Genomic DNA, 22,642 nt, shown 5'->3' on the forward strand with positions numbered 1-22,642 from the left:
CCTCATCAGAACTGGAAAGTGGTGAGATAGCTGGTATAAAGCAGTTGTGGAGCAAGAGTCACACAGACAAAATGCTGGATGAACTCAACAAATCAGGCAGCATCTATGGAGGGGAATAGACAGTCAAGGTTTCAAGCAGCAACTCTTCATCAGGACTGCAAGGGAAAGGGGCAGAAGTCAGAATAAGAAGGGGAAGGGGGAAAGAGGAAGGAATACAAGTTGGCAAGTGATAGGTGAGACCAGGTGAAAGGATAGGTGGGTGAGCTGGGTCACCATAGATGCTGCTTGACTTGCTGAGTTTCTCCAGCATTTTGTGTGCATTGCTCAAGGTTTCCAACATCTGCAGAATCTCTTGTGTTTATGATATGAAGCAAGAGCTGCTGTTCTGTTCTATCTGATGATATGAACTGGGAGTAGAGGCCCAAAAGGAAAAATACTCACATGGCTCCTGTTATGTTATGAGGGAGTCAGGAATCCAAAGCTGGGAAAATAGGAATTTCAAAGTGCTATAGAAATGCTGTGGTTAGCACATCCCAAATCAGGCCTGTGGATACATCACTTATGAGGAAGGCTCGCACAGGTTTATGCTTCCTCTTTAGAGCAGACACCTCTTGGCATACTACCCCCAGATCTCTGAGCGACTAGCAGTAGAAAATATATAACGTATGCAAAGTACTGTGTGCAGTCCTCATTACTGTACCAAAGAAAGGATAGGGAGGCTACGGAAAAGATTCACAAGGACATTCCCAGGACTGGAGTTCTTGAGTTATAAGGAGAAATTAGATGTGCTGGGAGATGGAGTAAAAGAGGTTGACTTTAAACGGATTTATAAAATCATGTGGGGCATAGAGTATATTTTTATTTTATTTTTTATTTGTTTAGGGATACAGCACGCACAGGCCCTTCCAGCCTAACGAGTTGCACCGCACAGCAGCCCACCGATTTAAAACTAGCCTAATCACAGGACAATTTGCAACCTACTAACCGGTACATCTTTGGACTGTGGGAGGAAACGAGAAACTCGAGGAAACCCACACGGTTCACAGAGAGAGCAAACAAGCTCCTCACGGACAGTGCTGAAACTCTAGAATGCCCCAAGCAGTAATGGCATTGCACTAACCACTATGCTACCATGGTGCCCAGGTTAGGGCAGCATCAAACTAGAGGGCACAGGTTTAAGGTGAGTGGGGGAAATTTCTAAAAGGGACCTGTAGGATAATCTTTTCACGCAGAGGGTGATAGGTATGTGGGGCAAGCTGCCAGAGGAATTGGTCGAGGCAGGTACATTAACAACAACGAAGGAGGCTGAGGGAGGACCTCATAAATGTTTATGAAATCATGAAGGACATAAATAAAGTGAATGGTCACTACCTTTTCCCCAGGGTAGGAACATCTAACGCTGGAAGGCATAGGATTAATTACTGAACGATTTAAAGGGGATTTGAGAGGCAAGTTTGTCACATAGAGGGTTGGTTGACAATATTGAATGAGCCACCAGAGGAAATAGGAGAGGTGGGTATAATAACAACATTTAAAGTACATTGGGGCAGGAAATTTTTAAAGGTTTATATACCAAACACAGGCAAATGGAGTTCTCAGGTCCCCTTTAAACCTTTCCCCTCTCAACTTAAACTATGCCATCTAGTTTTAGACTCTCCTACCCTGGGAAAAGGACTGTGATCAATCACATATCAAAGCCCCTCATGATTTTATAACCCATGATGAAGTCCCCCCTCAACCTCTTTCACCCAAGGAAAAACAGTCCCAGGCTGTCCAGTCTCTCCTTATAACTCAAGCCCTCCTGTCCTGGCAACCTCCTCACTGGTCTTTCCTGTACTTTTCCAGCTTAAACTGCAGAATCTGATTCCAAACTCTGGCTGGTTATCTCGAAAATAGCTAAAAAGGTCATTAGTGACCACTCTGAAACTACCCTTTTGCTCACAGATCTTCCACTGGACGCTGTGTTTTAGTATAAACATACAAAATTTGCTTTGATACTGGACTGATTCTGACAGGCTGCATCACTGTCTGGTATGGGGGTGGGGGCTACTGCACAGGGCCGAAAGAAATTGCGGAGGGTTGTAGACTTAGTCAGCTCCATCTTGAGTACAAGCCTGCAAAGTACCCAGGACATCTTCAAGGAGCGGTGTCTCGGAAAGGCAGCGTCCATTATTAATGACTTCCAGCACCCAGAGCATTCCCTTTTCTCACTGTTACCATCAGGTAGGAGGTACAGAAACCTGAAGGCACACAGTCAGCAATTCAGAAACAGTTTTTCTTCCCCTCCGCCATCCAATTCCTAAATGGACATTGAATCTTTGGACACGACCTCTCTTTTTTAATATACAGTATTTCTGTTTTTTGCACAATTTTTGATCTATTCAATATACATATACTGTAATTGATTGATTTATTTTTTTTTCTTCTACATTATGTATTGCATTGAATTGCTGCTGCTAAGTTAACAAGTTTCTCGACACACGCCAGTTATAATCAACCTGATTCTGAGTCTGATTCTGGTTGTGCTCAGAAAAGTCAAATCTGCCCACTGAACAAAAACATTCAACCAGTTTTAAAGAAGCTGTACCACAAGCTTGCCTTTATTAGTTGACGACCGAGTTCAAGAATCAGGAAGTTATGTTGCATCTTTGTAAAACTCTGTTTAGGCTTTATCTGGAGTATTGCATTCATTTCTGGTCACCCCACTGTAGGAAGGATGTGGGGGCTTTGGAGAGGATGCAGGAGAGGTTTACCAGAATGCTGCCTGGATTAGAGGGTACTTGCTCTAAGGAGAGGTTGGACAAACTTGGGTTGTTTTCTCTGGAGAGGCAAAGGCTGAGGGGAGATGTGATAGAGGTTTAGAAGATTATGAGAGACACAGAAAGAGTAGATCCTTGGCATCTTTTTCCTAATACTTGAGGTCATGCTTTTAAGGTGAGAGAAAGAATGTTCAAAGGAGATGTTCAGAGTAAATTTTATTACAGACAGTGGTGGATCCCGGGAACATGTTGCCTGGGGTGGTAGAGCCAAATACAATAGAGGCCTTTGAGAGGTTCTTGGATAGGCAGATGAATGCACAGAAAATGTTGGAATATGGATGCTGTGCAGGCAGAAGAGATTAAGTCAGTTTAATTACTAGCTTAATGAGTTTGGCACAACATTGTAGGCCAAAGGGCTTGTTCCCATGTTTTATGTATGAGTTAGTCATGCTGTGAAGGGAGGTATCAGCAACACACTTATGTGAACAGCTGGGGTGGCCGTAGTAACCGTCTACACACTGGCTACAGGCTGGTCCCATATAGTTCGGATGGCACTGACATCGTCCAGCAGCATCACAGTTGTTGTTTACCGATCCCACAGGGTCACAGGAACAGGCTGCAAATCAGTCATCGGTACAATGAACAACAGGGGAAGATGCTGGCGCAGACATGGTAGGAAAGACATGATCAAGCGGCAGAGAGCATGGAAGGGACTTACAGTGGTGTTGCCTGAATTGGAGAGCCTGAGTCACAGGGAGAGGTTGTCCATGGAACAGAGAATGAGGGGTGACCTCAAAGAAGTTTATAAAACCGTGGGTGCACAGTCATGGTCTTTTCCCCAGTGCTGGGGAATGCAAAACTTGAAGGCACAGGTGCAAGATAAGAGGGGAGAGATACAAAGACCTGAGAGATAACTTTACGTGCAGCAAAGTGAGTACCTGGAATGAACTGCCAGATGAAGGGGTTGAGACGGGTTCAAGTGCAACATTTCAGAGGTGTTCGGACAGGTGTGTGGAGGGAAAGCATTTGGAAGGCTATGGGCTGAACATGGGCAACTGGCACGAACCACTTGAGCAGAAGGGTCTGTTTCCATTTGTGACTCTATGACTCTCCATAACAACACCTCCTTTGACAGCTACAACTTCACCATGCTCCACACCATTCCAGACCTGGCATTCCTATTGGATAGACCCCCCCTCCCAATCTACTGTCCTATACATTCATTTCCTTTACATACCCACTGTGGTTATCGGCCAACAGACCATGACTAGTGACGGTGTGGCCTTGCAGTTGCATTCCTGTACCAACATGCAGAGGTTCGAACTGGGAGGCACAAATTTGAAACCCCTTGTATTTAAATTCAAGCTAGACTGAGTGTTGGTCATGGTGTAACTATTGGACTTTCTTAAAGCCCTGCCTGATTTAGGGAAGGAAATCCACAGTCTTTACCCAGACCCAGTATGCGGTGAACCCTAAACATCTCTGCAGTGTATGGCAACAAGACAAGGACAACAAAAGTCAGCAACGTCAGAGATCGTACCTAATGAAAAAAAATCTTAAGCTCAAATTTCGGGGGAAAGTACACAGTTAAAGTCAGGATCCATGTTGTATCTCAGGGTGGAAATGCATAGTCTCTTGAGATTTGCTGCACAGCTAGGTAGGATGGGAAAGAAGGCAAATGGCAGTGATTGCCTTCATTGGTAGGGATATTGAGTCTGGTAGTCATGTGGAAGCCGTATAAAACTTTGGTTGAGCAGCATTTCGAGTACTGTGTACAGTTCCGGTCACTATTACTTGGAGGATGTGGTCTTTGGGGAGCGTGCAGAAGACCTGCATCAGGATGCTGCCTGGACTAGAGGAGCTGAGGTGTTCGGAGCAGTTGGACACACCTGGGTTATTTTCTCTGGAGGGTGAAAGATGGAGGGTAGACCTGACAGAAGTTTATTAAGACCTGACATAAGTTACTTATATTATTAAATTATGAGAGGCATAGGTAGGGTAAATAGTCTATTTCCAGGATAGAAGTGTCAAATACTAGAGGACATGGATTTAAGGTGAGAGGGGGAAAATTCAACAGAGATGTGCAGGACAAGTATTTTACACAGAGAGTGGTGGGTGCTTGGAACAGACTGCTAGGCATAGCGGTGGTAGCAGATACAATAGTGGTGTTTATGAGGCTTTTAGACAGAGACACAAATGTGCAGGGAATTGAGAGATGTGGATCATGTACAGGCAGATTTAATTTAATTATTTCAGCATAGATATTGTGGGCTGAATGGCCTGTTCCTGTGCTATAGTGTTCTATATTCATTGTCCTAACTAACAGAAAGCCCATGGCAATACTTCCTCTTGGTAACACAAATCCCAACTTAGAAGCCCTGAGGTTCCTCCCTGATGGCACCAAGAAGGGCTGCAGGGGTTGAAGAAGGCAGATCACCCCCAACTGCTCGGGGCAGTTCAGGATACAGTGAGTGCTGGTTTTGTCTATGAACTCAAAATCCAAAGGTGGCAGGTGGGGCTCAAGAAGCAACACATTGGCCAGTGTTAGAGACAGCACCCCTCTGTCAGACAATAACCAGAGAACCCTTACCCCAACTACTCCATCACTTTTAGGGAGGTATGTATTTGATCTCTTTACTCAGTAACACTGGTAGGGATCCAGCCATTTGGTATTCCTCTTTGCATAGGATCTCTAAATGCAACACCTCACACTTGACCCGATTAAACTCCATCTGCCACTTTTCCATCAGCAAATGCTCAACATCTTAGTGTCAGAGGTCAAAGCCCCTGGGTCGGCATGTCCAGAAGTCGGAGAGCCTGATGTTTATGAGTCCAGGGCAGGAACTAGAGGTTGGAGGCCTGGAGGTGGCCTGTCCTGGGGTTAGAGGCCTATCTGTATGTGTGAGTGGGAGGAAGAAAAGAGGTTTGCTTTGCTGCTGTTGTTTTGTTTTGTTTTTGCTGAACACTTTGGGCATGCTATGTTGGTATCGGAATGTGTAGCCATGCTTGCGGACCGCCCCCAACACATTCCAAGTTGGTTGTTAACACAACAACACAATATTTCACAGCATGTTTCAATGTACATGTGATAAATAAATGAATCTGAATCTGAATCCTCATCAACACAATAGGACAACAGGGGAGTTATCCTACCTTCCTGATCAATTTTAACCTCTCCATGTCCGTAATTGCTGGACTGCCACAGGGATCTGTGCTGTTTGTGATTTTTATAAATGACCTGAATGAAAATGTAGATTGGGTGCCGGGGTGGGGGGGGTGGGGAGTTAGCAAATTTGGATGATATCAAGATTGGTGGAGTTGTAGATAATGTAGAAGTCTGGCAAAGAGGAGATTTACAAGGATGTTGCCTGGACTGGGGAGCATTCCTTATGAGAGTAGGTTGAGTGAACTCGGCCTTTTCTACGTGGAGCAACAGATGAGAGGTGACCTGATAGAGGTGTACAAGATAATGAGAGGCATTGATCATGTGGATAGTCAGAGGTTTTTCCCCCAGGGCTGAAATGGCTAGCACAAGAGGTCATAGTTTTAAGGTGCTTGGAAGCAGGTACAATGGAGATGTCAGGGGTAAGTTTTTTTTAAGTAGAGAGTGGTGAGTGTGTGGAAAGTGCTGCTGGCGGTGATGGTGGAGGCAGAAACAATAGGGTCTTTTAAGAGACTCCTGGATGGATACATGGAGCTTAGAAGAATAGAGGGCTATGGGTGAAGCTTAGGTAGTTCAAGGTAAGGACATGTTCAGCACAGCCTTGTGGGCCGAAGGGCCTGTATTATGCTGTAGGTTTTCTATGATCCTATGTTACAGTGTGATGTAGGTCAGTTGCAGAAATGGGCAAAGAAATGCAAATGGAGTTTAACCCAGATAAATGTGAGGTGTTGCACCCTGGTAGGGCAAATGCAAGGAGGCAATACACTGTTAAGGGCAAGGTTCTTAACAGTGTTGCTGAGCAGAGAGATCTTGGGATCCAAGTTCATAGTTCCTTGGAAATGGTTACACAGGATGATAGGGTAGTTAAGAAGGCTTATGGAATGCTTGCTTTTGTTAGTCGAGGCATTGAGTTAAAAAGTCAGGAGCTTATGTTGTAACATTATAAAACTCTGGTTAGGCCACATCTGGAGTATTGCCTACTGTTCTGGTCACCTCACTGTAGAAAGGATTTTGAGGCTTAGGGAGAGGGTGCAGAAGAAGTTCACCAGGATGTTGTCTGGTTTAGAGGGAATGTGCTATCGCAAGAGGCTGAATAAACTTGGGTTGTTTTCTCTGGAGCAGCACAGGCTGAGGGCAGAACTGATAGAGGTTTATAAGATTATGAGAGGCATAGATAGAGAGGACAGAGAGTATCTGTTTCCCAAAGTTGAAATGTCTAATACCAGAGGGTATGCATTGAAGGTGAGGGGGTAGGTTCAAGGGGGATGTGAGGGGTAAGTTTTTTTACTCAAAGTTGTGGATGCCTGGAACGCACTACCTGGTATGGTGGTAGAGGCAAATACATTAGAGGCTTTTAAGAGACATTTGAATAGGCACATGGATGTAAGGAAGATGGAGGGATATGGACATGATGTAGGTAAGAGGGATTAGTGTTTGGATGTTTTTGATTTGCTTTTTTTTAAAGCTGGTTTTGCACAGCATTGCAGGTCGAAAGGCCTGTCTGTGTGCTGCACTTTTGATGTTCTATGTTCTACCAACAGCACCAAACCCAAGATCTGGTCATTGTCAGATCACAGGGATTTTGCTGTGCATACATTTTCAATGCATTTCCAACTTTACAACAGCAGATGCAATTCAAAATGTATTTTACTGGCCCCTGATGTTTGCAACACGTGGAGGCTGGAAGATGCCAGAGGGACTCTGAGTCAGGCAGCATCTGTGAAGGAAAAGAAGAGGCAATGGACAGACATGTCAGAATGGGAATGGGGATAGGAATCAAAATGGTTGGCTGCCGGGAAATTCTGCTTTTGGTGGATGGAGCGAAGGTTCTTGACAAAACGGTCCCCCAGTTTATATCAGGTCTCACCAATGTAGAGGAGGCCCCAGCATATTTGCAGGAGAAGTGATGCCTCACCTGGAAGGACTGCTTGAGGCCCTGAATGCAGGTGAGGGAGGAGGTGAATGGGCAAGTGTAGCATTAGTGTGGCTTGCAAGAAAAGGTGCCAGGAGGGAAGTTAGTGGAGAGGGATGAATGTGTTTGAGAGTAGGATCCTGTGAAAGTTGTGGAGAAGTATGTTGGATGCAGATGCTTTAAGGTCTTCTTGATGAGGGATAGAAGTGTATACGAACTGGACACCCATGTTGAAAATGAGGTGGTCAGGGCCAGGGAATTGAAAGCTATTAAGGAGATCAAGAGCATGTGAAATGTCACAGATGTAGGTGGGAAGGGACTGAACCAAGGCAATGGGATGGAGTTGAGGTGTGCTGACACAAGTTCAGTGGGACTGGAGCAGGCAGAGACAATGGGCCGACCTAGACAGTCAGGTTTGTGGGTCTTGGGTTGGAGTTAGAAACGAGCAGCGTATGGTAAAGGAACAAAGAGCTTGGATGGGAGTTCTCCAGAATTGATGAGGCTAATGATGGTGTCAGAGACAATTTTCTAATGGTCCGGAGGCGGGTCCTTTTCAAGAGGTAAGTAAGAGGAGGTGTCTGAGAGTTGCCGTCTGGCTTCAGCAAGATACAGGTCAGCCCACCACACTACAACAGCACCCCCTTTATCTGCAGGTTTGATGGTAAGGTTGGGATTGGTGCTGAGAGAGTGGAGTGCAGTGAGTTCAGAGGTGGGGTAAGGTTCAAGGAGGAGAGAGGAGCGCCGTAGTTAAGCACTCGGTTTATTATCATCACATGTACTAAGGTACAGCGAGAAATTTGTCTTGCATACTGTTCATACAAATCAATCCATTACAGTCCACTGAGGTGGTGGGACATTGAACCTTGAGGTGTGGATCTTCAGTACCTCCTGCCTGATGGCATCGAGAACAGGGCTTGGCTCAGGTGGTGGGGCCTCCTGATCATGGACGCTATCCTCCTGAGATATCAGCTCTTGTAGACATCCTTGATGGTGGGACATGATTATGACCATGAACCTGCTGAGTCCACAACTTAGCAGGGTGAAAAGAATTACTACTCATCATAGTTAACTGACCAGACCACTAGCAATTAAACAGTCTGGTAATCCTGTCATCTGATTGGTAAATGATGTGCAAAGGACAGATCGCCATATTTACTCTAACATTCCAAACTTTGTGGATGACCATTCATTATCTGAGTGTAGCAACACAGGGAACAGAAGTCCATCATCCAATAATTGGGCTGACCTCAGCCTCGAATCCACTCCCCTACCAACCCCCCTGTAGCATGGATCACTGCCCATAAATCTATCCAAAGTCGTGTTGAGAGCTGCAAGTTCCTTGGAATGAACATCACCAGGTGTATACGTGTCCAACCACATTGACATTGCAGACAAGCCAGCTCACCAGCCCCTCAACTTCCCCAGAGGCTAAGGAAATTTTGGCTTGCACCAATTTTTATCAAAGCACCACAGAAAGCATCCTATCCAGATGCATCATGGCTTGGTATGGCAACTGTTCTTCCTGGGACCACAAGAAACAGCCGAGAGTTGTAGACATACCTCAGTACATCATGGAAACCAGCTTTGCCTCTATGTTACCTCAGTAAAGACACCTTCTGCTCTCCACCCCCCACCAACATTCCCTCTTCTTCCCTTCCTATCGGACAGAAGATACAAAAACCTGAAAGTACAAACCACCACACTCAAGAGCAGCTTTTAATTCCACTGTTAAAAGACTATTGAACAGTCTCCTGGAACAATACGTGGACTCTTGGCTGCACAATCTGTCTTGGTATGACCTTGCACCTCATTGTCTTCCTGCTCTGCATTTTCTCAGTGACAGTGCACTTTGCTCTGCTTTCTGCCATTGTTTTCTCTTCTACTACCTCAATGCACTTTGATAATGAATTGATCTGCATGAACAGTTTGTAAAAGATTGTTTTTCACTGTGGCTCAGTAACAAAACAATTACCATCTTATGGTTACAACCAATAATTGAACTCCCACAGCTCTCCAGGTGAGTGATGCCATGCATTCATATTGACATTCCTACAAGTCTAAACAATGTCTGCTCCTGGACAGGAGCATTAAAACACAATTCCAAGGCAGGTGCGAAACTGACGGATGGAAATAGAAAACCGTCACTAGTCACACGTCGGCAGCTCTCTCTGAATAGGAATGGTTACTTACGCTTACAGAAGGGGAACTGGTAGTGCCCAGGCGAACACCTTTCACAGAAGTAGCCTTCAAACCCTCTTCGACACAAGCACCGCCCAGTGTCTGGGTCACACACTTGGGGAGACACACCAGAGTGGTAACATTGGCAGCCTGCAAAATATCAGGTAAGGGCTGAAGTTCCACTGATAGTGTTAGCTCAGGGAATGCACACAGTACTTAGACCAAGCTCTGCTACATCGTAACCCACCACAATACAGTAACACCCCAGTTATGCAGACCCTCAGGATTTTGGTGATGTCACAGTGGGAGAATTTCTGAATTATTGTATAATGCTCCTATTAATACCCCAACGCACACTATTTCACATTTTTATTCCTTGCACACAGAACATGGAACAGTACAGCACTGGACAGGCCATTTGGGCCATGATGTTGATGCCAATTTATACTAAATGTCCTCCTCCTGTATATCATCCAAATCTCTCCATCCCCATCATACTCATGTGTCTATGTAAAATCCTCTTAAATGCCATTGAACTGCCTGCTCCGTTATTACCACTTGTAATCCATTCCAGGCATCTACCACTCTGCATAAACAAACCTGTGTTCCATGGCATCATTGCAGTTAGACCCCCTGTTACAGCTCAGGGGGTCGAAGTTCAGAATTCAATCCTGGCATCCTCTGCAAAGAGTTTGTACATTCCTCCAGTTCCTCCCACAGTCCAAAGGTTTAAGGTTATTTGATTAGTTGGTCATTGTAAATTGTCGCCTGATTAGACCAGGGTAAGATTGTGGCTTGCCAGGTGGGAAGGCTCAAGGGGCTCGAAGGGCCTATTTCACACAGTATCTTTAAATAAAAACATGCCCCGCACATCACCTCTAAACATTAATCCCACTCCCCCACCCCGCAATCTTAAAAGCATGTCCTCTGGTGTTTAATGTTATATACTGGGGACGGTTCTGTCTGTCTATCATATCTATTCCTCACATAACTTTAAGTATCTCTGTCAGGTCTCCCCTTAGTCTTCGAAAGTCTCAGAGAACATAAGTTTGTCCAACCGTTCCTTAAAGCTCAAACCCTCCAATCCAGGCAGCATGATGGTAAACTTCTTTTGCACCTTTTCCACAGTATCTGTATCCTTCCCCTATTGGTGTGGCCAGACAGCAAGTGTGGTGTGGCTCAGCTTTTATGGAGCTACAAGATGACTTTATTACTCTTGTGCTCAACACCACTACCAGTGAGTGCAAGTGTTCTTCATCACCTATCCAGCTGTGTAGCTATTTGTAGTAAATTATGGAGCTGGACCCCAACATCCCTCTATACTTCAATGCTGTTTCATTCCAAAGATTCAAAAATTCAAAACAGAATTATTATCGAAGTATGAGTACAGAATACAACTCTGAAATTTGTCTTCAGGAGTCTCCTAAAATGAGTCCATAGTCTTGCCAAACAATCCTTGAAACCTGGATCACAAGACTCTTGCACTTTCCTTAGCAGAAGCTAACGAAAAGGAGAGGAGGATCAGTCAAACACAGGCAGACTGCACCAAACACCCACCCATCCTCTGCTCTCATCCTGGTCAACTTTAACCATGCTCAACAACTCAATTAGAGAGAAGCATTGGATTCCATCATGGACTCCCACCTCATTTCCAGGCTTCGAGGTCCAGGCCACACACTCCACTCCTAACCTGACCAAACAGTCTCAGAGTCAGCAAAGCACCAGCTCACTCAATCAGCCCAAAAACACACCATCAAGATGTAAATCACAGGTTCCAATCACCTGAAGCTTAGTAGTAGAATCATATTTAAAAGAAGAATTAAAAGAAGTAGCTTCATGAACTGCAGTGCATTGCCATTGGTTGCGTTATTTGCTGGCTCCATCTTGAAGTACCAGCTGATTTAATTTCTATAAGCACTTTTACACATGATATGCATATTAAAAATGTCTGCTAGTGGATCCAGATTCTAGGATAGTTTTTAAAAGTATTTTCCAACTGCAAGAAATCTAATATAAAATGGACAAAAGTGACCTTAAAAATGGCATCATATATAAAATTAATAGATGTACATTGGTTAGCGTTTTCTTGGTAAAACAAAAATTACTCAAAATGAAAGCAAAACATTTCAAAACACTTCCATTCCTATTCAAGCACCTGAGAAATGGAGCCCGCTTCAGGAGCCTCTCAGTTCCTGTTGAAATCTACCATTTTATTGGGCACTGCTCGGACCTTGTAAACAAAGAACCAGACTAACTGAACTGGTATAAAAACTCACAGATCTAAGTTTACAATCATGTACAAGTGCAACGAAAAATTCACTTGCAGCAGCATCACAGCCACAGACCATCAGATAAGTAGCATTCACAAGAAAAACGTAAATTAACCAGCACTCCATAGAAAACAACCCAAGTTTATCCAGCCTCTCGTGATAGCACATACCCTCTGAACCAGCCAGCATCCTGGTAAACTTCTTCTGCACTCTCTCCAAAGCCTCAATATCCTTCCTATAGTGGAGCAACCAGATCAGTAGGCAGTAACCAGATGTGGCTTAACCAGAGTTTTATAAATTTGCAACATAACCTCATGACTTTTGAACTCAATGCCTTGATTAACAAAAGCAAGCATTCCATAAGCTTTCTTAACCACCCTATTGACCTGTGTAGCCACTTTCAAGAAGCTATGAACTTGGATCCCAAGATCTCTCTGCTCAGCAACACTGTTAAGAACCTTGCCCTTAACAGTGTATTGCCTCCTTGCATTTGCCCAACCATGGTGCAACACCTCACATTTATCTGGATTAAACTCCATCTGCCATTTCTCAGCCCATAGCTATAACTGATTTATATTGTGCTATATTTTTGCCAATCTTCTGCACTATCCACAACTCCACTAATGTTGGTATCATCCATAAGTTTACTAACCAACCCCCCCCCCCAACATACATTTTCATTCGGGTCATTTATATACATCACAAACAGCAGAGGTCCCGGTACAGATCCCTGCAGAACTCCACTAATTATATCAAAGTACGTACTGCATACTGCATACGTACTTTGATAATAAATGTACTTTGAACTTGATTTTGACTTTTGACCGTCTTTCAGTCCAGATGAAGGGTCTCAATTCAAAATGTCAACCATCCACATTCCCCCAGCCCCCCAGCACCACCCCATTGATGCTGCTTGACCTGTTGAGTTCCTCCAGCATCTGTCTGGTGCTCCAAATCCCAGCATCTACAGTTTTGTCTCCTGGTTCTTAAACTCCAACTCTCTTCACAATATAGACCAACATGCCACTTACCTTCTTAACTACTTGCTGGACCTGCCTGCTATACTTAAAATCACAACTGTGATCTACTAATTAAGTGATCAGACTGGCCCCGAGATTTGAGTTGTCTCCTGTTCCTGTTTCAGATGATCTGGTAGTGAGCTGCAAACCAGTAGGTAATTGGAAAACTGCATGTAGAAAGAATCCTCATAGATTTTTTTAATTAATTTCATGCAGACATTCTGATTTTCAAAAGCAAAGAAACATGAAGCACAGCCTTAGTATTGCAACTGAGTCACATGGGCCCTATAAAGGGGCACATTTACTTCAGCTGGAAGGCTGTGAACAATTAGCACAAGGTCCTGGCTCACCACATGGGGCTGCTGGATCAACAATATGGAAATGAAAGATGAAAGCCATGGCGGGTATCCAATGTAGAGATTTTATCATCTATTTGTTTGCAGTGTATATTCATCATTGGCAGTGCTACCATGAGGAGGCAGCCGGATGAGTCATGGAGTCAAACAGCACAGAGAAAGGCCCTTCAGCCCCACAAGTTCATGCTGACCAGGTGCACAGGGAGCTATATGTGTTTTTGGCCCATGTCCCTCTTAACTTCTCCTTTCCATACACTGATCCAAATGTTTTTTTGAATGCTGTATCAGGTCAGGAGTCATGTATAAACTAGTCTGGGTAAGGAGGTCAGATATTGTTCCCTGTAGAAAAGATTTATGAGGATGTTGCCAGGACTGAAGGAGCCTGAGTTACAGGGAGAGGTTGGCTAGGCTTAGTCTTTATTCTTTATTCATTTATTCAGAAAACATAGGGGCAAAGATTCAGGATTTAAAATAGACCTGAGAGGTGGTTCACGTGGAGGGTATGAGAGTATCTGGAACTGTCAAGCATGCTCAGGCAGTCAACATCCAGTCTCCACCCAGCTAACAGGAGTCACCTTCTACTAATTTCCAAATCATCACCTGCAGCCTATTTAAACCCAGCTCTCACCCAGTGTCCTTGTTCACCCATTAAACCAGCCAGCCTTAGCCAGTTGCTCCTGGCCTTCAGTTACCTGGTTGTCTTGTTGTGTTCAGTATCCATTCTCTCTCCTTTTGTGCCTCTTACCTGCCCCTCCCATGGCTTGTTATTTTCCAGTTTTATTATTTTTATGTGATCACTCATTGCTAAATCATCTCCGCCACTCTGCATTTGGGTCAGCCCTCTTCTAAGTTTCCTGACGGGATGGATGAACAAGTGATTGACTCACAGAGTTTACTCACCTCTCTTCTACTGACATGAGCTCACGATCCAGAGACAGCAGGAAACCACTAACCATCTGCTCACTGCTCTCAACTAACTCTCCATCTTGTTGCAACAACACTACACTAGTTAACCTCCTTCCTCATAGCCCTGGATTCCAGTCCCCAAAATCTTCCAAGGACCCCCCCCCCAAACCCGCTGCCACAACTTCTTGTCCCAGTGCATCTTGCTCTTCGAGCTCCAGCCACCTCTGTATTCTACAGACCGAGACAAAATTGCATTCAACATCTGCTGTTCAGGAGGATTTAAACTAATGTGGCAGGGGGATGGGAACAAGTGCAGAGAGACAGAGGGGTGTAAAATGAGGGTAGAAGCAAAAAGTAGTAAGGTGAAAAGTAAAAGTGGCAGGCAGGCAAATCCAGGGCAAAAAGCAAAAAGAGCCACTTTTCAACATAATTGTATAAGGGCTAAGAGTGTTGTAAAAACAAGCCTGAAGGCTTTGTGTGTCAATGAGAGGAGCATTCGTAACAAGGTGGATGAATTGAATGTGCAGATAGTTATTAATGAATATGATATACTTGGGATCACAGAGTCATGGCTCCAGGTGACCAAGGATGGGAGCTCAACATCCAGGGATATTCAATATTCAGGAGGGATAGACAGGAAAGAAAAGGAGGTGGGGTAGTCTTGCTGGTTAGAGAGGAGATTAACGCAATAGAAAGGAAGGACATTAGCCTGGAGGATGTGGAATCGATATGGGTAGAGCTGCATAACACTAAGGGGCAGAAAATGCTGGTGGGAGTTGTGTACAGGCCACCTAGTAGTAGTGAGGTTGGGGATGGCATTAAACAGGAAATTAGAAATGCGTGCAATAAAGGAACAGTAGTTAGAATGGGTGACTTCAATCTACATATAGATTGGGTGAACCAAATTGGTAAGGGTGCTGAGGAAGAGGATTTCTTGGAATGTATGCGGGATGGTTTTCTGAACCAACATATCGAGGAACCAACTAGCGAGCAGGCCATTCTAGATTGGGTATTGAGCAATGAGGAAGGGTTAGTTAGCAATCTTGTCGTGCGAGGCCCCTTGGGTAAGAGTGACCTTAATATGGTGGAATTCTTCATTAAGATGGAGAGTGACATAGTTAATTCAGAAACAAAGGTTCTGAACTTAAAGAAGGGTAACTTTGAAGGTATGAGACGCGAATTAGCTAAGATAGACTGGCAAATGATACTTAAAGGGTTGACGGTGGATAGGCAATGGCAAGCATTTAAAGATCGCATGGATGAACTATAACAATTGTTCGTCCTAGTTTGGCAAAAGAATAAACCAGGGAAGGTAGTGCACCTGTGGCTGACAAGGGAAATTAGGGATAGTTTCAAGTCCAAAGAAGAAACATATAAGTTAGCAAAAAAAAGCAACACACCTGAGGACTGGGAGAAATTCAGAGACCAGCAGAGGAGGACAAAGGGCTTAATTAGGAAAGGGAAAAAAGATTATGAGAGAAAGCTGGCAGGGAACATAAAAACTGACTGTAAAAGCTTTTATAGATACGTGAAAAGAAAAAGATTGGTCAAGACAAATGTTGGTCCTTTACAGTCAGAAACAAGTGAATTGATCATAGAGAACAAAGACATGGCAGACCAATTGAATAACTACTTTGGTTCTGTCTTCACTAAGGAGGACATAAATAATCTTCCAGAAATAGTAAGGGACCAAGGGTCTAGTGAGATGGAGGAACTGAGGGAAATACATGTTAGTAGGGAAGTGGTGTTAGGTAAATTGAAGGGATTAAAGACAGATGGCCAGGGCCAGGGCCAGATGGTCTACATCCCAGAGTGCTTAAGGAAGTAGCCCAAGAAATAGTGGATGCATTACTGGTAATTTTTCAAAACTCCTTAGATTCTGGATTAGTTCCTGAGGATTGGAGGGTGGCTAATGTTACCCCACTTTTTAATAAAGGAGGGAGAGAGAAACCGGGGAATTATAGACTGGTTAGTCTGACATTGGTGGTGGGGAAAATGCTAGAGTCAGTTATCGAAGATGTGATAACAACACATTTGGAAAGAGGTGAAATCATCGGACAAAGTCAGCATGGATTTGTGAAAGGAAAATCATGTCTGACGAATCTTATAGAATTTTTTGAAGATGTAACTAGTAGAGTGGATAGGGGAGAACCAGTGGATGTGGTTATTTAGATTTTCAAAAGGCTTTTGACAAGGTCCCACACCGGAGATTAGTGTGCAAACTTAAAGTATTAGGGGTATGGTATTGATGTGGATAGAGAATTGGTTGGCAGACAGGAAGCAAACAGTGGGAGTAAACGGGACCTTTTCAGAATGGCAGGCAGTGACTAGTGGGGTACCGCAAGGCTCAGTGCTGGGACCCCAGTTGTTTCCAATGTATATTAATGATTTAGACGAGGGAATTAAATGCAAGTTTGTGGATGACACGAAGCTGGGCGGCAGTGTTAGCTGTGAGGAGGATGCTAAGAGGATGTAGGGTGACTTGGATAGGTTAGGTGAGTAGGCAAATTCATGGCAGATGCAATTTAATGTTGATAAATGTGAGGTTATCCACTTTGGTTGCAAGAACAGGAAAACAGATTATTATCTGAACAGTGGCCGATCAGGAAAAGGGGAGATGCAACGAGACCTGGGTGTCATTGTATACCAGTCATTGAAGGTGGGCATGCAGGTACAGCAGGCGGTGAAAAAGGCAAATGGTATGTTGGCATTCATAGCAAAAGGATTTGAGTACAGGAGCAGGGAGGTTCTACTGCAGTTGTACAAGGCCTTGGTGAGACCGCACCTAGAATATTGTGTGCAGTTTTGGTCCACTAATCTGAGGAAAGATATTCTTGCCATAGAGGGAGTACAGAGAAGGTTCACCAGATTGATTCCTGGGATGGCAGGACTTTCATATGAAGGAAGACTGGATCAACTAGGCTTATACTCACTGGAATTTAGAAGATTGAGGGGGGATCTTATTGAAACGTATAAAATTCTAAAGGGATTGGACAGGCTAGATGCAGGAAGATTGTTTCCAATGTTGGGGAAGCCCAGAACGAGGGGTCACAGTTTAAGGATAAAGGGGAAGACTTTTAGGGCTGAGATGAGGAAAAACTTCTTCAGAGAGAGAGTGATGAATCTGTGGAATTCTCTGCCACAGGAAGCAGTTGAGGCTGGTTCATTGGCTATATTTAAGAGGAAGTTAGATATGGCCCTTGTGGCTAAAGGGATCAGGGGGTATGGAGAGAAAGCAGGTACAGAGTTCTGAGTTGGATAATCATTCATGATCATACTGAATGACGGTGCAGGCTCGAAGGGCTGAATGGCCTACTCCTGCACCTATTTTCTATGTTTCTATCTCTCTCCTGACTGGATGAGCTCTGACCTGGGCTGCCACTAACTGAGACGATTAAACCACTATCTGCAATAAATATGAGGAATTCACCGCTGAGATGTGCCAGGTTTACAGCCGTCCAGGATGTGGAAGGGGTGCAGCGGAATGCATACTTCCCTGTGTCAGGACTCGTACTCAATGCTGAATTACACAGTGGAATTCAGGACCCTTGCAATGGAGCACAGCTGGAATGCAGGTCTGCTGGCCCGTAACCATCAGAGCCACCCCAAAGCGCTTGAAAGGCAAGATGTATACCATCCAGGCCAACTGCTAGCAGTGTCCAGCTAGACTACTCTGGCTTTGGGACCATGTCTGGCAGTCCACCCAAGATCTCCCACAAGCTTTTGCTCTGGTTCATCAGTCCCTTCAAGATCACCCATAGCATCAATCCAGTCACTTACCATCTCCAGTTGCCACCGTTCCTCAGGATCACACCTACCTTCCATGTGTCCTGCCTCAACCCACCTGAGCCTGAGCCAGATGGTGGAAGGTGATCCCATGTGCACGATTTGCAGTAGATGGATTCATGTTGTCATACACAGGATGTGCAGTATCTAGTCAACTGGAGAGGTCACCAGACTCAACCGAGTCGTCCTTGGCCATTGGGTGCCAGTCATTGGGGGGGGGGGGGGGGGGAGGTTCCTGTCAGGCCTGCAAAGGCAGGCCCCTCCAGGTCTCCACCCAGCTAACAGGATTCACCTGCCACTCATTTCAAACTCATCACCTGCAGCCTATTTAAGCCCAGGTATCATCCACAGTCCTTGTTCACCCATCAAACTAATCAATCTCAACCAGTTGCTCCTAACCTTCAGTTACCTTGTTGTGTTAAGTATCATTCTCCCTTGTTTTGTGGCCCCTTGTGGCTTGTTATTTTGCAGAGCAACATACACAAAGTGTTGGAGGAACTCAACAGGTCAGGCAGCATCCATGGAAATGAACAAACAGTCGATGTTTCAGGCCAAGATCTTTCAGTTAATTATTAAAAGTGATTGTTCAACACTAAATCGTCTCTGCGACTCTGCATTTGTGTGAAGCCTTGTCTACATTTCCTGATGGGAACAAGCTGCCAGAGACAGGTATAAGAAGCAGTTGGATAGCTACACAGAGGATTTGGGATGAGCTTAGAGGGATGAGTCACATGAAGGAAATTGGGACCACCTGGTTGGAATGGAGTATTTGGGCCAAAGGTCCTATGTCAGTGTGGTGTTGCTCTATGATTCTATGAGGAGATGTTGCTAAAGTACTGTGGGGTTTTTACAACAATCCAGAGGTTTCTGGGCAGCTTGGTGACACAGCTGGTGGAGCCGCTGCCTCACAAATCCAACATCCTCAGCTCAATACTGACCTCCAGTGCTGCCTGGATGGAGTTTGTACATTCTCCCTGTGACCCAGGGTGCTCTGCATTCCTCTGACATCACAAAGACAACCAGGTGTCTGGATTAATTAGCCACGGTAAACTGCCCTTAGAGTGTAGGTGAGGGGTAAAAGCTGGAGGGAGCTGATGGGAATGAAGGGGGAATAATAAGGTAGGATGGGCAATTGTCAGTACAAACTTGGAGATCTGAAGTCTGTTTCTGTGCTGTATCTTTCTATGGTTCCATGGTCAACATTGCAGTGGAATTAACTTTATGTTTCTGATTCACTTATTTAGAGTTGATGGCTCAAAATACATATATAGGAGAGGTTTAAAGGGCTATGGACCAAATGCAAATGAAACTAGTTTGCAGTCAGCCACCAGTTGGGCCAGAGGGCCTGTTTCCATGTTATATTACTCTATGACTCTCCCACTCTAATTATTGAAATACTTGAATTCAAGTTCCCCATTGACCCATTTATAAACATAGAAATTAGATCATGATTAATTGTCTGTTTTCAATGGTCCATGACATTCTGCTTTGGAATGTGTAGACAGGATAAAAGGTCAACATTGACATGGTGGGCTGAAGGGCCTGTTTCTGGAGAGCAGGAGACTATTCAGTTGCAGTGGGTAACTATAACGTGGCTGACCTGAACCTAACCAGCGATTCTGTTACTCTTTCATTACGAAGAAACTAACAGATCCAGTTTTGGAAGATTAGAGACTCCTTTGAAGTCTTTAGTAGACCCAACATCTAAACCTTGATCCCATTGTACATCCTACATCTTTTTGCAGGAGAGAAATTCAGATTCCCATTGTGCTCTGTGTTAGAACATAGAATACAGTACAGAACAGGCCCTTCAGCCCACAATGTTTATGCTGAACAGAATGCCAAATTAAACTAAATCCCTTTTGTCTGTACATGATCCATATCCCTCCATGTTCATGTGTCTATCTAACAGACTTTTTAACACACTATTGTGTCTGCTTCTAAGCTGTCCCTGGTAGTCTGCTCCAAGCACTCATCATTCTTTGTGTAAAAAAAAAAAATCCTGCCCTACACATCTCTTTCAAATTTATCCCCATCTCATCCTAAATGCATGCTCCCTGGTAGTTGGCATTTCTATCCTGGAGAAAGACTGATTGGCTTCCCTACCTCATAAATTTATAAACTTCTAACAGGTCTCCCCACAGACTCTGCCGCTCCAGAGAAAACAGCCCAAGTTTGTCCAACCTTTCCTTATAGCGCATGCCCTCTAATCCAGGCAGCATCCTGGTAAACCTCTTCTGTACCCAATCCAAAGCCCCACTTCCTTCTTGTAATGGGGAAAGGCTTCATGACATCATCTCAAAGCCACTAGGCTCGATGTTTAAGGCTTTGTCTTTGGTCTTCCCACAAGACTCAGAGAATCCCAGAGTCATACAGTACAGAAACAGGCCCTTTGCCCCATCATGTCCAGGTTCACCTTTTGTCCCATCTACACTAATCTCATCTGCCCACATTAGCACCTTATCATTCTCTACTTTGCCTATTTAAATGTCACCTCTGGCACTGAGTTCCAGATATCAACCACACTGTAAAGTTATTTCTCTTTATCTGTTTAAAAAGTCAATCTAATCAGATGGTACACTAGCTTGCAACCTCTTCTTACATAAGTGTATGTACTTACGTTGGCAGTGTCTCCCGTAGTATCCTGCAGTACATTGCCTGCAATAGGGGCCCATGTACCGAGGTTTGCACTCACAGCGCTGGATGTCAGGATTCACATAGCAGGTGTTCCCAACAGTGCCCTGGACATTACACCTACAATCTGGAGGAAACAAAGGCAATGAGTTGGAGATCAGGAACAATGCAAAGATGCCAGTCCATGTACTCTGATACCATGCGCTCCAAAGCATTTCAGTACTGTACCTCATGTTCTTTTGAAGCCAGAATAAGATTGCACTTGTTCATAACTTTCATGTTCCATCATGTTCTCATGAATTACAAACTTATTTTCACACACAGTGAGTTTCTAATCTTGACGATCTGTGGTAAAACTATTTAGGTTTATAAATTCTCAAAAAAAAGTGGAGAAGAGTAGAAACATTCAGTAGGGTAGGTCAGACAGCAGTTTTACTTAGCTAAGTATGTGTTCATTTCCATCCATCACTGAGGACCCTCACCATCTGGAAATTGCCCTCTTCTCGTTACTAATATTTGAGAGGAGGTACAGGAGCCTGAAGGCCCACAACCAGAAATTCAGAAACAGCTTTTCCCCTCCACCAACAAATTTCTGAACAGGCCATAAACACATGATCATCACCTCTTCGTTCCTTTTTTTTTGCACTATTTATTAATTTTTTGAAATACGGTAATTTAGCATCTTCTAATTGGAGCTGCCCAGAACCTTTGAAACCTTTGCTCTACTTCCCCAACAAATCTTCCCCTATCTAGTACTGAAGTATCAGTTTTTAAAAATTTATTTATGGGATGTGAACTTTGCCAGCTAAGCCAGCATTTATTGCCCATCCCTAGTTGCCCAACCACAGTATCATTGAGAGGATGTCAGTCTTGGGTTAGAAAATGTTATTTAGCTGGTGAGTTAGGCAGAGCAGTAGCAAGTGGAATGTGATCCTGATAAGTGTGAAGTGATGCATTTTGGAGAGAAATACCACATAAAATAAGGCCCTTGGGAGTACCAAGGGACAGAGGGACCTTGGCATATGTCCATAGATCCTTGAAGGTTGCAGTACAGGTAGGTAGAGTGGTGAATGTTGAAGAAGGCATAAGCGATGCTTGGAGACACAAGAGACTGCAGATGCTCAAATCTGAAGCAACAGTTGATCTGCTGGGGAACTCAACAGGTTGAACAGCATCTGTGGGGGAAAGGAATTTAGGTTTAGAGTGTTCAGCAGTGGTCAAGCACACAACCCTGCAGGTCATCCATGTTGAGAAGGATGGGGAGGGAAGAGCAGTTGTGCATCTTACTATCTAAGGTCTATTGGTTAGGATGCCCAACATCCAGTTGCACAGTGGTGTATTTAAACTGAGGAGTAGGAGTTTGTTCACCAAGGTCTGTGGGAAATCCAGAAACAGCATTCTGACATAAGTGTCCTAAGTGTGTCAAGGCCAGGTGCTTTGGCATCAGTCTTACAGCAGTTCTGTCAGTAAGCATGCTCATGAGTGGTGTTCAGTGTGGCAGGAATGGTGTTTTTGACATGTGCCATTACCAGCAATTCAAAACACTTCATGGTGATTGGTGTCAATGTCACTGGACTGTCATCATTTAGTTCTGAAGATGTAGATTTCTTTGGTACAAGGATGATGGTGGCTCATTTGAAGCATGTGGGGGCAGCAGCC

The 22,642-nt window shown here is 44.3% G+C and overlaps 1 protein-coding gene across 1 annotated transcript in view; it reads right to left on the bottom strand.

Moving 5' to 3' along the window:
* Positions 1 to 22,642, bottom strand: part of LOC132404944 (laminin subunit alpha-3-like) — a 307,054-nt gene that overhangs the window by 188,759 nt on the left and 95,653 nt on the right. The window contains 2 exon segments of the mRNA XM_059989599.1: positions 10,025 to 10,162; positions 20,970 to 21,110. Coding sequence (XP_059845582.1) covers positions 10,025 to 10,162; positions 20,970 to 21,110 — 279 coding nt within the window.

Source organism: Hypanus sabinus, chromosome 1 (assembly GCF_030144855.1).
Source record: "Hypanus sabinus isolate sHypSab1 chromosome 1, sHypSab1.hap1, whole genome shotgun sequence".
NCBI lineage: Eukaryota > Metazoa > Chordata > Chondrichthyes > Myliobatiformes > Dasyatidae > Hypanus > Hypanus sabinus.